Raw genomic sequence first — 17,164 nt, forward strand, 5'->3', positions numbered from 1 at the left:
GCATATATTCCTCCCACCCTTTTTTCATTCCCACTGGTTTGAACCTAGACACAACACATTCTAGTTTCACCATGTAAACAAAGGCATTATCCTCGTGGATCACAGAATAAGATAGAAAGAATCCCCTACATATGAATCCTACAGATCTGTCCCACGGAACCGTAGACTATCATGTAAAAAATGTTTTTTCTTTGAACTACTATCTTTGGGGGTTTTGTTTTACAACAGTTTAACCTTACACTGACTAATTCAGAAGAAAAAGTATACTATATATGCCTTAATATCTTATTAGAGGTCAACTTATTTTTTTATATTAATAGGTATCTTTTTATTGAAATGAGTGAACACTGTGCTAATATTAAAGACATATTAGTGCCCATACCATTTTCCTTGGACTTTTCCGTATGCTCTGGTGAAACTAACAGTTTCTATATTTCTGTGCCTTACAGTTCTACTTTCAGCTTTGTGTAGGATATCAACTAAAGTCAAAGAGTTAATATCCCCAGGAGTAGCCCTCAACCAATGACCTAGGAGTTGTTGTATGTCCAAACTTCCTCAACGCTCATGAGGAATAATTCTAAAATGTGTGCTTTGTGCATATTTTTTTGCTCCTTTTGTTTTTGGTTTGTTTCCCTAACAAAATTAAGCTCCAAGTGCCTTTGTGGTAACTGGCTTACCTGTGTACCCTTTAATGATTTCCTTCATGTCTTTCCATCACTTCCTCCATTTTTCTACCATATTCTCTAAACTTCCCAAATAAACTAATTTCTTGAATCCTTGCTTTATGGTCAGCTTCTGAGAGAATGTAAATAAAGACAGTTACTTTTTATCCACCAAATCTAAAACAATTCTCTAACATAGCCATTATTATTAGAAAGTATTATGGTATTGTGCCATCTTTGTGGACAAAGAAATAAAATCTGTGAGAAGGTATAACCTGACAAAGTTATTGTCAGAACTAGAATTTGAACCCATGACCATCTCATCCAGAAGTTTATGTACCTTCCAATATACTAGACTATCCCAGAAGTGAAAGTTTTCCAATTATCTATTAATACAACTTTTAGCAGTTTTATGATTGGAGGATATATATATATATATTATATATATATAATATATATATTAGGGAAATCAGACAAAATAGATTCTACATTAGCCTATAATATTTTGTGTTAAAAATGTTTCTGATAGGGCCTCCCCGGTGGCGCAGTGGTTGAGCACTGGGTTGTGAAGCTGCCCACAGCCTCTGCAGCACCGGTTCGATGCCCGGCTGCTCCCCGGCCACCAGAGGAGGGTCCCACATGGCGTGCAGACCTCTCCTGCCGCCCGCTGCTCCCCTCAGCAGTGTACTTCGGTCCTTCTGTCTGCTCTGCTCCCCGCTCTGGCTGTGGTGAATTCTCTCACCCTCCCGCGCTTCTGACTGTACCCAGTGCTTGTATAAATGAATAAATAAATAAATAAATAAATAAATAAATAAATAAATAAATAAATAATAAATAAATAAATAAATAAATAAATCTTAAAAAAATGTTTCTGATAACATAATTTGTTAAACAGATATTTTTCAGCCTGAACAGGAAAAAAAATTGCAATTTTATGCTACATACTGACACAAATTTATTTAGCACTTTTTAAATTAGCCAAATACTAACTAAAGCTAATTCATTTGAATAAGTCTGCTTCTTATTTTTTAGTGAAGTACCACTGTTTTATATCTTGTTAATGTTTTTAGAGTATAACATTTCTTCTCTCAGGTGTAGTCACTATAACTCTCCCATCAACCAAATCTGATTCTTAAGATGATACCACACACTTTCTAATAGCAGCCTACCTCTATTCACTTCCCTGTCAAGACTTGCATAAAGAAAAGGATTGCAGCTGAATGCACATCAAACTATAAATAATTCATAAGGCCTAATGGGCTCAGACATTTTTGTATTTGAACAAAGAATTCAATCTATCTACCTGTGAAATTAATAGAATTTTGGCTTCAGAATTTCAGAAGCTAGTAAACAAACAAAATTTAGAGATATCTGATGAGACAACTACCTTTCCTATGTTTTTCCTAATGCAAGTATTCGTAGGACTAATTCTATAAAAAGAAATAGAGAGAGAACAGTCTAAACCTGAGCAGCAGGTTTCTTTATCCTTGTAATACCAATTAATTCTGTGCATTCTTTTAGATTTTAAGTTACTAATCTGCCAGGAAAAACTTTATAAAGTTGTCACACAGGCAATATATGGTTAAGATAATGTAAATAGCGTGGAAGTATTACAAGATCCTAGAGAAAAAAAGCTGCTGTCTGTTTACTCTTCACCGCCACCAGATATAATCTAAACATTACATTCCTAAAAGGATATGCAATATCACTTACATTTAGCTTAGGCAATTGCATTCCTCTCCTGGTCTTAGCTGAACTCTGTGGCTTGATCTTAAGCTTTGGTTATTTGAGGTAAACTAACCCTGTGGTCACGCTTGCCTCAACTGAAGCTAATGTCAATATAGACAGGCATTAAAGGAGAATACTAAAAGCTTAGAAATACTGATTATCTTCAGAAAATGCAATGAGTCAGTTCCTACTCTTATTGATGTCAGATTTTTATAGGGAACATTACATCACACAAAGTTTAAAAAAGAATGGAAGCCAGAATAAACAGAGCTATACATCACAAGTCTTAAGTATCACAGCAGACACAATTTAGCTAATGTAATCATATTCATACCGTTTTTGTCCAGAGAGACCATGGTAATAAAGCAGAAATATGGACATTGGAACATACTTATCTGCCTATAAATATGTAGTTTTACATATAAATAAAAAGGTCTTTGCTTGTTTCCAGAAATGTACATGCTTATACTTATCCAATGACTAAGATGAGATTTTATAGTTTAATTAAATAATAAAATATATTTCAACTTAAAAATATTTCTACCTATTTCAAAAAACATAATATTGCTCAATAATACAGTATATCATCATTTTATCTCTCAAAACTTAAAAAATTTTATTTCATTGAAGATGTTGTCCTGCCTGATTGAGCTTTAAAACAAAGTTATACATAAAGAGTTCAAGTAATGGGATAGTTGTATTGTGCTATGCGGTTTTTTTTCTTTCCCAGTTCTCATTTACTGATAATACAAACAAGTGCTTACAGGTCAAATGAGATGATCTCTTGGGTTTGCTTTAAAAATTACTTCAGATATTTTGGAAAAATAAAAGTTAAGAGGTGTAAATGAAACAGTGAAGAATGTTGATAATTATTGAAACTGGATAATATGTATAAGAGGGCACGTTATATTATCTCTCTTTTGTATATGTTTTAAATTCTATAATAAGAGCATAAAACAAAAAATATACTAACTGAATAAAAATCATGTAGTTTCCATTCAAAAGAAAAAAAAAGCAGTAAGAATGAGATACATCAATACATATTAATAAGGATAATTATAATTTTGATTTTATGCTTTAAAATGAACATGTTAGGTACTTTCTATCTTAATATTAATACAATATGGATCTAAATGTTTTTTTGGTTTTTTTTTAAAGATTTGTTTATTTATTTATTTATACAAGCACTGGGTACAGTCAGAAGCACGGGGAGCAGAGCAGGCAGAAGGACCAAAGTACACTGCTGAGGGGAGCAGCGGGTGGCAGGACAGGTCTGCACGCCATGTGGGACCCTCCTCCAGGGGCCAGGGAGCAGCCAGGGATCGGATCCCCTCCAGGGGCCCGGGAGCAGCCAGGGATCGAACCCGGCGCTGCAGAGGCTGCGGGCAGCTTCGCAACCCAGCGCTCAACCGCTGCGCCACCAGGGAGGCCCGGATCTAAAAGGTTTTAATAGCAAGTGTTAGGATTAGGCATGATGTGGGAATAGGAAGCTCTTATATACTGTTGACAATGTAAATTAGTACAGCCATAATGAAAACCAGTAAGAAAATTCCCCAAAAAATTGAAAATAGAAATTCCATGCTATACAGTTATCCCACTTCTGGGCATTTACTTGAAGAATACAAAAGCACTCACTTAGAGAGATACATGGTCATCACAGTATTATATACAATAGCCAAGAGTTGGAAACAACCTAAATAAGTGTCCATGGACAGATGAGCGGATAAAGAAGATGTAATATTAATGTGTGTGTGTGTATATATATATATATATACACATATATATGTGGTATTCCAGTCCCATATTTTAGTATCATTCCATTGTGTGTGTGCATATATGTGTGTGTATATAGATAGATACATACATACATACATACATACATACATACATACATATATGTATGAATACTACTAAATTATTCCTGCCATTTGCTACATGGACAGATCCAGAGGGTATTATGCTTAAGATCTAGAGGGTATTATCTTACTAAAATAAGTCAGTTAGAGAATATGTGGATGTCATGCATATGTGGTACATAAAGAAATAAACAAATGAACCAGATAAAGCAAAAAAATTTTAGGGTATATCTTTTATAGGGTATGTCCAGTTATACTAGAACATAGCTTTTAGTGTATTTGGACTTAAATGGATATTTAATAATGGGGTTTGTGATTCTATATTAGAGTTCAATCACATATGAGGGGAAAGTTTTTTAAAATTTAAGTACATTTGTTATTCCACAAAATCAGTTCCTTCGTCATCATACCCTAACTTAAAATAGACACTAGTTCTTACTCTGATGAACAGTGCTTGAGTGCCATCTGGTGACTTTCCTCCACACAGCATGATTTTCCTCTGATCCTCTGGCACGAGAAAACCCTCACACCAGCTTGGTACTACAAACATCAAATTAAAATAAGACCTTATTTGCCAGACAGAAAGATCATCTCTTTAAAGGTGGTAACCCAGAACCTCATAATACAGTAAAATTCATATTTTGAATTGTATAAATGACTTTCCTATTATGGTCAAAAACTATTAATATATGAAGCAAAAGGGGAAAAAAGATACAATTCATTACTTTTAAATAGTTTGTCAAGTTTTAATATCTTGATTTAGTAGCATGAGTCACTAAGTGATCGTGAAACTTGAAATCAGAAAAGCAGGTATCATGTGTTTAGTATGAACTTAGTATAAGTGACGAAAACTGTTCTATTTTGAAGATAAAATTTGAAATATTCACTTTTTTTCCATACTTTCCCTTAGTCAGAAAGTGAAGTCAAGAGAACAAGAAACAGTCATCATTCATTACAACTTTGTTTTGTTTAATAACTTACAAAAAACACTATTTTCAGTAGTCATATTTTAAACAGCAGTGTTATTCTGAGATTGTGATGCATGTAACTCAGGATAAAGCAAATAAGTTATTATGTAATATACTATTTCTTTCATCCCTAGTGTCACTCAGAACCTTGAAATAAAAATGTAAAACAAAGGCAGTTAGTAAAACCCCCATAGTCTTAAATTTGAAGTGGATGTATTAGTCTAATCGAGGATATAATTAACTCTTAAAAAATTCCTGGCTCTCTTTATTGAAAAGGCCTAGAAACAATGATATATCATAGTATGACTTAATGAGTGATAATATGTCCATTTAGTAATAGTTATTAAATGCTTAAAGAGCATAAATCTTTACAAATTGTATATGATTGAAGACAGAAATTAAAAGAGAACAAGGATAGATTGATACCAGATGATTTATTACAGCATTGGTTATTGTCAAAGATTGTATTATTATAATAATAGAGTTATTTTCACAATAAAAAGAGATTTTTAAAACCAAATTGTAAATTTAATTCCCTGGTTTATAGTGCTATTTGTCAGCGAAAATAGACATTCTAGGTTCTGTGTGGAATCCAGGTTGATCAAGACAGGATTGGAAATAAGAGAATGGAGCACCGTGGAGACATTATGTAGCAGAAAGGAAATGAACTTTAGAGACAAACCTATGTAACAGGTTGAGTATCAGCTTTATTTGCTACTGTGAGGTCTTGGCAGCTTTCTTTACCTTACAGAACCTCAGCTTCCTCATTTGTGGAATGGTGGTAACAACTACTCTATAGTTACTGCAATAAGTGATAAGACAATAAGTGATTAAAGTTGTTAATGCAATAGCTAGCACTGAAGAAAAGCTAAATAAATGTTCTCTCTCTCTCTCTCTCTCTCTCTCTCTCTCTCTCTCTCCCCCCACCGCCATTTTTAAATGTATTTCACCCTGTTACACCTAACTTCAATATCATTAATTATGAAGTTATACAGTCTCAAGGTATAACTATGATGGCCTGACAAATCTGAAAAGAAACCTTAATTTTTAGGTGATTGATTTAAGTTTTGATAAATACATTTGGATTTTTTCACTTAGCGAAATCGTAAATCTAAATTTGAAAATCAAATTATCTCATTCAAAACACTGCTACTAACTTACAAACCAAAATAGAGTAGAATTAACATAACAAATATTTATTAGAGGTTATTAATAAGCCAAAAACAAGAAGTCAGGAAAGGGAATAAAATAATGGATATAAAGTCTTACCACAGCCACTGTCACTGCTTTCCAAAAGTTTCTGGGCATTGTAGTTTGCTAAGAAATTCAAATATGGAAAATTTTAGAAAATGATTTCTCTGTTTTTAAGAGCCCAACCAAAATTGTTTTCAAAGAGTCCTTCCTTGGTTAGCTCAAAAGCAAAATAAAATGATAGTGCACAGATATTTTCATCTAGTTTGCAATGTTTCATTGTATATCCCAGTCTATCCAATATGTTACTTTAATTGCGTTTTTGTGTGGGAAGTATTGTCTCCTACCAAAGCAAGTTCTTTATTTGGTCAGAGAGGAGATTCAGAGAAAAACAAGTAAGACAATTTTCGTTTACATACTAGTGGGAGTCAAGTCTGCATTGAGGAAATATTTGTCATGCTCACCACATTTTTGTAATATGCTTGTCTCACAGAGCCAGTATATAACTTTGAAGAAAGAAGAATGGCTGTTTTACATAATGCTGGAGAAAAAACTTTCTGCCACCTAGCTTCCCTCCTACAAGATAGCCAGATAATTATGAGATTAAATTATTTTTTCTAAAATATAACTTCAATTCTGAATCTTGCTTAGAATTTCCTAAGGTCCTTTTCCTAACCCTTTGTTCAATTTCTCTCTATTCCACATGTAAGTTGAACCACCCAATATTTATCTTTTTCCTTCTGTTTTATTTTGCTTACCATAATCCCTTCCAGCTTCATCCATGTTGCCTCAAGTGGCATGAGTTTATTCTTTTTTTCATCACTGAGTAGTATTCCATTGTGCATAGATAGAAAGATATGGGGAGAGAGAAGAGACAAAACAGGGGAGGGAAGAGCACAAGGCATGGTGGAGATGGGTCACAGGTGCTGAGGTGGTGGGAAAACTACAAGATTAGCCTAAGGGGAGAAATCAAATACTGTCCAAAAATTAATGATGATGTAAGAAAAAAAATTTAATTAAAAAAAATTCCTAAGGTCTACTTTTTGTCGCCTGTTGTACCCAGTAGCAGGATCCAAATTAGTCGCCTCCATACTACTGTTCACCCTACTACAACTGCTTAAAATGAATTTTATCCAAATCCTAATAATCTCTCAAATCCCAGCTCAACTCCTCTCTTATTTATCAGAGGTTTCTAAGTCTTTATAGTTCACACAAATATTCCTTTTGTATGACCATAGCATCTCCTCTCTAAATTTTTTATTAGCATTCAGTAAAATACTCCTTTGTACCCTAGCCATTTTGAGCAGCCAATTTTCATAGTCTTAATGATTATTCATGTTGTTTTGCTAGTTTTTCTTTGGTTATTTATATTGTGCAAATTAGCAAAATCATCTGATAGTTTCTGACTTATTTCACTTAGTATAAGCACCTTAAGATCCATCCATTTTGTCCCAAAAGACACTATTTCATCTTTTTTAGTAATTAAGTAGTATTTCATCAGTACATATTCCAAAATTTATCTAGTCATCTGATGATGGGCATATAAGTTGCTTCCATAACTTGGCTATTGTGGATAATGCTGCTATGAACAGAGGAGTGCATAAAAATTTTCTTATCTTTGGACAAATAACTAGAAGTGGTGTTGCTAGATCATATGCTATCTCCATTTTTTTTTTTTTTTTGAGGCATCTCCATACTGTTTTCCATAGAAACTGTACCAAATTACATTCCCACCAAGAGTTAATGAGGGAGCCTTTATCTCCACATCCATAATATCTGTTGTTTCCAATCATCTTGACACAGGTTCTCACAGGGGGAAGGCAATCACTCATAGTGGTATTGACTTGCATATTCTTCATAATAAAGGATTATGAACATTTTTTTCATGAGCCTGTAGTCCATGGCTATGTTCTTTGGAGAAGTGTCAACTCGATTCTGATTCAATCTATCCGAAGATAGTGTCAGTTATTACAAGTGCTCAGTCTCTCAAGACTGCCTACAACTTGTGAAACCAGTCACGAATCCAACTTGCTAACTGCGCTCAATTAATTTGCTAGAACAGCTCATGAATTCTGGAAACCCACTTATTCACTAGAGCACCAATTCATTACAAAAGATAGAGCTTACAAATAGATATTTGGGAAACATGCATAGGATAAGGTATGGGGAAAGTCACTGATCTTCTCTGCCCTCTGCGGGTGTGCTTCTCCCACAAAATATCCACATGTTTATAGTTCTCCAATATCTACCTTTGAGCTTTTTTTTTTTTTTAAAGATTTATTTATTTATTTATACAAGCACTGGGTACAGTCAGAGGCGCAGTAGGGTGAGAGAATTCACCAGAGCCAGAGCGGAGAGTAGAACAGGCAGAGTGACGAAGTACACTGCCGAGGGGAGCAGCGGACAGCAAGAGAGGTCTGCGCGTCATGTGGGACCCTCGCCCAGAGGCTGGGGATTGAACGGGCGCTGCACAGGTTGCGGTCAGCTTTGCAACCCAGCACGCAACCGCTGCGCCACCGGGGAGGCCCTACTTTTGAGCTTTTATGGAAGTTTCATTATATATTCATGACTGATTAAATTATTGGTCATTGTCAACTGAATTAAAATCTCTAGTCCCTCTACCCTCCCCAGAGATCTGGAAGTTGGGAGTGGAAGTTCAACTCTCTAATAACTTGCTTGTTTCCACTGGTGACCAAGCCCCATCTTTAAGTACTACAAGAAAAAGTTAACCCATTAACAAACAAGACACCTTTATTACTCTCAACACTTTGGAAATTCAAAGGTTTGGGTATCTGTGTACATAAAGAACAAAAGAAATATATTTGGTTATTTGAATGAACAAATTATATATTGTTGATTGATCACAATATCACAGATACCAATGAAGCAAAAATAATTACTATATTTGTGGGAGTTGTATTAATGTTTTCAATAATTCATTCCCTCCTTTACTGTAAATAAAGTATGTTTCCCTGCCCACTATGGGCTTGGATATCTCACTTGATTTGGTCAGTGGAATATTCACTATACAACACTTCCAAACAGAAACTTTTAGGGTAATTGTAAGATTCTGAAAATTTCTTAACTCTTGTGCCCTCTTCCATAAGAACAGCAAGTTGTATGTAAGGTTTTCTAGTGCAGGTCCCAAAATATATTGAGATTATAGAAAGACACACCCTGCACTCTAGGGTAGAATCATAGCTTCCAATAGCTGACAATATAAAGCCGAACAAGAAATAAATATTTGTTATTGTAAACTGCTGAGAATTTGAGATTGCCATATAGTAAAAGCTGACTAATATAAGACCTAATATGCTGCAACTAGTATGTCCTGTATCTAGAACATCTCATTTAACTAACACATTAGTCCTAAACTTTATATTTTTTATTATCCTCATTTTACATAAAAACAGGTATGAGAAGTGACTAATCCAAATGTCACAGCGCTAGGAGATTTCAGAATCAGACACATGTGGAATTGAAATTAAATTCTGCCCCTTATTAAATGTAGCATCATAGGCATAATATGATCTCATTAAAGTTCAGTCATATGTAAAATAGAGTTAATACTTAAGTTCTTCTCAAATGTACTTACAAGGGTTGTTAGGAGAATTATATTAAATAATGTGTGTGAAAGACCAAATGATTTAATGAGTGCCTTGACTTATATCACCCCTAAATCAAGCTGTGAGACAAAGACTTGGCATGATAGTTTCAGAATTGTGTATAAGTCAGGAAAGTAAGATAGCAAAAGAGAAAGAAACATCAATAAAATGTTAGGTTATGATATCTGCATTGTAGCATAAACTGAATTTCACTTTTGTGCATGTGGCTAAATAATACACCATTGTGTAAATACATCACATGTTATTTATTCATTCATCAGTTGATGGACATTTGGATTGTTTTCATTTTTAGCTAATATGAATAACATTGCTATGAACATTTATGCCCCGGATTCTCTGTGTAAATTTGTCTTAATTTTCTCGTAGGAAATATACCTATCTAGGGGTGGTATTGCTGGCTCACATGCTTAGCCTATGCTTAAATTTTTGAGGAGCTTACAAACTGTCTTCCAATGATACACCATTTTACATTTCTACCAGTAATTTGTGATGATTCTAATTCCTCCACATCCCAACCTATACCTTTCATTACCTCTCTTTTTATTATACCTAGAGGGTGTTAAGTGGTATTTCATTGAGAGTTTGATTTGTAGTTCCCTAATAATTTGTGATGTTGAGCATTTTTTCATGTTTATTGGTTATCTGTATATCATCATTGAAGAAACATCTATGCATTTGCTCATTTTTATTTTTTCCTGTTTCTATTGAACCATTGTCTGGCTACTAATTTATTTTTTTTCTTTACCACCACCATCCATTCTATCCCCTATGTCCCCTTATCAGTCCCCTCCCTCTTAATCTCAGAGTGCGCATGATGATTACTGGCTTTCACTGTTTTGTTTTTTTATTTTTAATTTTTTAAAGATTTATTTATTTATGCATACAAGAACTGGGGTACAGGCCAGAGGTACAAGGACTGGGGGGGAGGGGTTGGTTAGAGGAGTGGGGAGCAAAACAAGCAGACTAACTGAAATACACTGCTGAGGGGAGCAGCAGGAGAGACAGGAGAGGTCTGCTACGCCAGGTGGGCAGCTTCCTGGCCACTGAGGATCAAACCGGTGCTGCAGAGGCTGCAGATAGCTTCACAGTGCTGCACTTAACCCTTGCGCCACCAGGTAAGCCCTTCACTGGTTTTTGAAAGTGTTTGACATTATTGAATTTTCTGCTATGTAAATTCCATTATTTGTTTTTATTTTTTTATTTTTTTTTGGTTTGGTTTGGTTTATTTTATTATTTTTTTTTTAAATATTAAATTTTATTTTTATATTCCCCCATACAATTGCAAACGCCCCATTCTGACCCAATCCTTCCCTCCCGCCCCCACCCCCCAAAAAGTGTCTCTGGTTCATAGTTTTTTGTTGATTTTGATTTTATAATTCTAACTTGCTTTACTACACATAATTCTCTCAAATTCCCTCCATTTTGTTGAAAATGACTGCATTTCATCATTTCTTATGGTTGAATAGTACTCCATAGTGTGGGTATACCACAACTTCTTGATTCAATCATCCATATTTGGGCTACTTCCATGATGCTACTATGAACATTGCAGAACATATGGTTTTTGTGTTGAGGGTTTCAATTTGGCTTTATTCCCAATAGTTGGATTCCTGGGTCATATGGTATTTGGATTTTTTAAGGTAAATCCAGATTGCTTTCCACATAGTTGTACCAGTTTACATTCCCACAAAGAGTGTAATACGGGTCCTCCATCACTTGCTATTGGAGGTCTTTTTAATATGTGTCATTCACACGGATGCAAAATGGTAGCTCACTGTGGTTTTAAACTACTGGAAGTGATAAACATTCTTTCATGTCTATTAACCACCTGGAAAACTCTTTGGTGCATTCTTAGCTGGTATCTGCTGCCATTTATTTATTGGGTCATTTGGTTTTTGAATTGTTGAATTTTGTGAGTTTTTCTATATATCTTGGATATTAATCCCCTATCAGTTTTATATTGTATGAATATTTTCTCCATTCAGTATGGTGTCTTTTTAATCATCTTATATTTTCCTTTGTTGCATAAAAGCTTTTAAATCACATTTGATATAATTTAATGTATTTTGTTTTTAATTTACCTTGCCATGCAGGACAAGTCACTAAGAGCATCTTTTGACATTGATGTCATGAAACGCATTTCCAGTGTTTTTCATCTGTGTATTTTATTGCTGTAGATCTCCAATCTGTAATCCAATTGGAGTTTATTTTTGTGTATTTTTACACAGCACCATTTATTAAAGAAACTGTCCTTTCACCCATTATATGGTCATAGCCGCTTAATCATAGATTAGATACTGATATGTCATGGATTTATTTCTGGGCTTTCAGCTATATTCCATTGATCCATATACCCATTTTTTGTGCCAATACTATATTGTTTTTAGGACTGTTGCTTTATAGTAAAGTTGAAATCAGCAAACATTATATCTGTTTTTCTCCTTTTTCCTCAGTATTGCTTTTGCAATTCAAAGCCTTTTGTGGTGACATAATTTCAATATTTTTTATAAAACTTCTTTGAAAAATATTGCTTGTATTTTTGATGGGAGATTGTGTTGAATCTATCCGTCATTCCATAGCAGTTACTTTCCCCCCTATGTTTATCAAACCCCAGATGAGTGAGAAATTCTGGCATAGATAGAGCAGGAAAGAGAAACAAGCTGATCCTAAGGGTATGGTCCCCAAACCAGGACCTAGCTCATTGTAGCAGATTAATAAATCTCGGTTGAAAGAATTAATGACTTAATCCTGAAAATTACTTAGCAGTGTTTTCAAATTTGCAATTCTGATTTCATTCAATAATTATACTGTTTCTCTCACCTGTCAATCAGAGATCAATCTGTCATAAGGCTTGAAAAGAAAATTCTACAAAACATTTGAAGGGAGAACTAGTCTACAAGCTCTTATATGGGAGATTAATCTGAGATGCTGACTTACTCCCATATCCTGCAAAAATTAGAAAAATTTGTTTGAACCTAAAGAAATTCTCCCATATATTCTGTGTGCCCTTCTCATGACAGTAATGTTCCCTCCCAATCTGGCAGAAAATGTAGTTTAAGCTAAAAATAGCAGAGATAGAAAAAAGGAACATTTTCACTCCTTGGTGACTCTGCAAAGAACACTATCATTTTCTATGAAATTACTCAAACAAAACAAAAAATGTGAAACACATTTATAAAAAAAAACCAAAAAATTTTCCAGATGCATTAGTATATTCAAATAGAACAACTCTGACACAAAGTGGTTAAAAAAAAAGTTATTGTCCAAGATTCACTGTCAATAGCATCTTTCATGTAATCACTTTTTTTTTGGGGGGTCTGCAAAGTTTATTTCAGAGATAACATGCTTATATGGAGCTTTAACAGAGAGTTTCAACATGACATTTGTACAAAAAAATCAGGAACTCATCTGTGAGGACAATTGTCTCTGCCTTGTGAATAAAAGAGCTAATGTCAAAAAATATTTTTTAAAATCCAAGGCACCAAGCTATAATCTGTAACACAAGTGCAGTCCTCTGAATAGTAAAAAACTAAACAGTCAGAAAGAACAATGATTTCCTTTTCTTAATGCAAGATTGATGCCTAAAAAGGGACAAGGAACTATTTCAAACTATTTGTAAGTTAACAGAACACTCATTATTAGCATTAGGACAATTAAGATTGTCAATGTTAAACTTTAAGCAGGTGTTGAAGTTATTTCAGGAAACATATTGCGTCGGTGCAAGCACCTGTGCGCTGGGGCAGCACAGCAACACAGGTCTGCTCCTGTACATAGTTGCAGCCAAAGAGTAGATAAATCAAGCACATTTTGTGTCCATATTCCCAGACTGAGTGTGTCCTAAAAACAGAATTGCAGAGTACAGAAAAAAATATACAGTTAATATTTATAGGAACTAAACACATCCCACCAGATCAACAGTCAAAAACTGCTCCAAGTACCAATATGCACTTCAAAATGCAAGACTGACAAGCACTGAAGATGCAACTGTTTCCAAGTTTTTCATACTCCCTGCTTTGGGGGTCTAAGTGCAGCACTCAGCTGGCATGCTAAGACTGAGTTCTAAATGTTATTTATTTAGAAACATAGCTCAGAGTTAGTACCCATGGTGAGGTGATTTTTTTAAAAAACATTACATCTTTCAAGCTTCAGTGTTTGTATATTAGAAACAATCCAACAAAGTCATTGTGAGCCATTAACCCAATCATGTTCTTCACAGGATCAGATGTGGGTTTTTAATTGCTAACTTAATGATATTGTGAAACAGAATAAACACTTTAAGATTTCAAATATGTACTGAGAGAAAAAACCTTCTTTTGTAGAGATCCTTTTAGAAAATCAAGAGTGACCATTTTACAAAGATACCCTTGATGCATACTCATACCTGAATTGCAAGGAAAAACCAAGAATGAGAGACCAAGGAGATTTTTACAGAAACAAAAACAAAAGCAACTTCTTTACTCAGAACCTTTGTTTATGAACCAGGGACAAGATAATATAAGCACCTTCTGAGATATGGGTTGTTTTTTTTTTTTCTTACATAGGACTGGGGTGTAGGCCAGAGGTGCCGGAGGTGAGAGGATTCACCAGAGACAGTGGAGAGCAGAAAGGGCAGATTTACTGAAATAGGCTGCTGAGGGGATCAGCAGGCAAGACAGGAGAGATCTGCTGCACCATATGTGGGTTAGCTCCATGGCCAGGGGTCCAGCTCAGGCTGTAGAGGTGCTAGTGCTGAAACTTAACCCCCAGGCCACCAGGGAAGCCCCTTTTGAGATATGGTAAGGTGACTTCTTTGTTTTCCTTTTTCCTTGGATGGTCATTTTCTTTGCCATATTCAAGTTAGAGGTGGGGAAATTTTGGGAAATGGTCCTCGAAGTTGAAATCCAGGGTGAAGGATGAATTCTCTTTCTAGGCATACAAGGTTTAGTTTACATAGCCCGTTGAGCAGAAACAGATTTATTTTTCTTGTCATCTAAACTCATCTGGGGCTTTGGTGTGATACAGCATAAAATCTTACAGATAATGTTTTTGGCTTGATATCAGGAGGGATACTGGACACTTGATTTAGTCTCACAGTGTCGATAAACTTGTCATTTATCCACTCCTGTGCCCTTGGTCCCACTGTATTGCTGCTTTTGTTTGCCTTTCTGATTTTTGCTGCTGTTATTCATTATTTTGGTGTACAGTCTACTGCCCTTTAATTGCATCAAATAATCTTTCATAGTTTTTGTTGGAAAGTTTTTACATCACCATTAAAAAAGTTTTTGTGTTTATTGATTTGGCTAGGAGTCACATCTAAAAAGGCAGTTTGAGGGCCTTCTCATTTTTAAAACATGTTTTGGGTTTTGTGGATGAATTCATGCCATTTATAGAGGCTGATGAAGTCACTTGCAGACTGCAAGCTGCTTCATAATGTCAATCCTCTTTTTTCTTTCTAATCTTTCCCTCAAACTCTGTTAACACAATTCTGTTGTTTTCCCTCTGTGTTTGTTAGACTTATCTTGAGTTTTTATTTTGATGTCCCCTTTCCAAAGCAGTACTCTCTGATTTTCTTGATCTTGACTGCTTTGCTTCTTTTTAATCTTTTTTGGTTGTTGCCCATCATCAGATTGTAAGAATTCTTCTTCTTGCCCCTAAGCTTCTTGCTTTGCCATCTTTTTTTTTTCCTTCATTGATTTCTTTTTATAGTTTTTCATCTTCTTTTTCTTTATTCATGAGCAAGTTATCATTTTTTGTTGTTGTTATGCCAAAATTTCCTTTGCATCTTGGGCACTAAGTTCCTAGTGTGCATTTATTGCAAGACTCTTTAGTCTTGTAACCTCACATCTTTTAGTGGTTTTAGAAAGTGTTTTTCTTTTATTCTTAGTCACACCTAATGTATTTTGTGCAACTAGATATGCTGAACAGGAATTACTTTATAGGAAAAAAGAAAACGGTGGTGCTCATTTTTTTTTTTAAAGTACTCCTGACTAACTAAAGAACTCTGGGAAAAGCAATGAAAGCAGAATAGATGAAATGGAAGAACGAATAAGTAATCTTGAAGACACAGAAATAAAAAGAACCAAAACAGAAAAGGAAAGAGAAGTACGAAGGAAAAAGAATGAAGAAAGACTTCGGGAACTATCTGACTCCATGAGGAAAGGAAATGTAAGAGTTATAGGAATTCCAGAAGGAGAGGAGAGAGATGTAGGAACAGAGAAAATATTCATGGATATAATTGAAGAGAACTTCCCAAATGAGAAGAAGGAGCTGAAAATTGATATACAAGAAGCAAGAAGAACACCAAACTTCCACGACGAAAGGAAAAACACAGCAAGACACATAATAGTAAAGCTCCCAAGAATCCAGGACAAGGAAAAAATAATGAAGCTGACAAGAGGGAAGAAACAGATAACATTCAAAGGAAAACCAATCAGGCTGACATCAGACTTCTCTGAAGAAACACTACGGGCAAGGAGAGAGTGGAGGGACATAGTCAACAGACTCCAAGAAAACAGATGCCAACCAAGAATACTCTATCCCGCAAAGCTCTCTTTCCTCCATGAAGAAAGAATATGGACCTTCCCAGACAAAGAGAAACTCCGGAATTTCATTGCGACTAAACCCCCACTCCAAAAAATACTACAAGGAATCCTAAAGCCAGAACCTCAGAGGGACGAATAACAACGAAGAAGACCAAAAAAAAAAAAAAGTTATTAAAAGAATAAATAAATAAAATCAAAGGAAAGACAAACATAATGGCAAATACAGATGCTAACATATCAATATTAACTCTAAATGTAAATGGACTAAACTCTTCAATAAAAAGACACAGAGTTGCAGCCTGGATTAAGAAACAAAGCCCAACCTTTTGCTGTCTCCAGGAAACACATTTAGCTACAAAAGATAAAAATAGGCTCAAAGTCAAAGGATGGAAAACAATCCTACAAGCAAATGGGCCAAAAAAGAAAGCAGGAACAGCTATACTTATATCAGATAAAACAGACTTCAAACTCAAAAAAATAAAAAGAGACCCCAATGGTCACTACATTATGATTAAGGGGACAATACTTCAAGAAGAAATAACACTCATTAACATATACTCACCAAACGAAAGAGCACCAAAATATATCAGACAACTGTTGTCCTCTCTGAAA

At 34.9% G+C, this 17,164-nt stretch overlaps 1 protein-coding gene across 15 annotated transcripts in view; it reads right to left on the reverse strand.

The window, feature by feature from the left end:
* The window catches only part of FILIP1 (filamin A interacting protein 1), a 259,100-nt gene that overhangs the window by 208,082 nt on the left and 33,854 nt on the right, over positions 1-17,164 (reverse strand). For 5 of the 15 annotated variants that reach the window (XM_054698939.1, XM_054698937.1, XM_054698941.1 and 2 more), the window contains 2 exons: positions 7,164-7,227; positions 6,484-6,531 (listed from right to left, as the gene is read on the reverse strand). The exons of 5 other annotated variants lie outside the window; for them this stretch is intronic. In XM_054698939.1, coding sequence (XP_054554914.1) covers positions 6,484-6,531; positions 7,164-7,227 — 112 coding nt within the window. Of the gene's footprint in view, positions 1-677; positions 796-4,685; positions 4,787-5,896; positions 5,932-6,483; positions 6,532-6,869; positions 6,890-7,163; positions 7,228-17,164 lie in introns of those variants that run through there. 5 more of the 15 variants (XM_054698945.1, XM_054698944.1, XM_054698948.1 and 2 more) reach the window with 4 other exon arrangements.

The sequence above is a fragment of the Talpa occidentalis genome, unplaced genomic scaffold, assembly GCF_014898055.3.
Source record: "Talpa occidentalis isolate TD23 unplaced genomic scaffold, MPIMG_talOcc4v2.1 talOcc4.2, whole genome shotgun sequence".
Classification (NCBI taxonomy): Eukaryota; Metazoa; Chordata; class Mammalia; order Eulipotyphla; family Talpidae; genus Talpa; species Talpa occidentalis.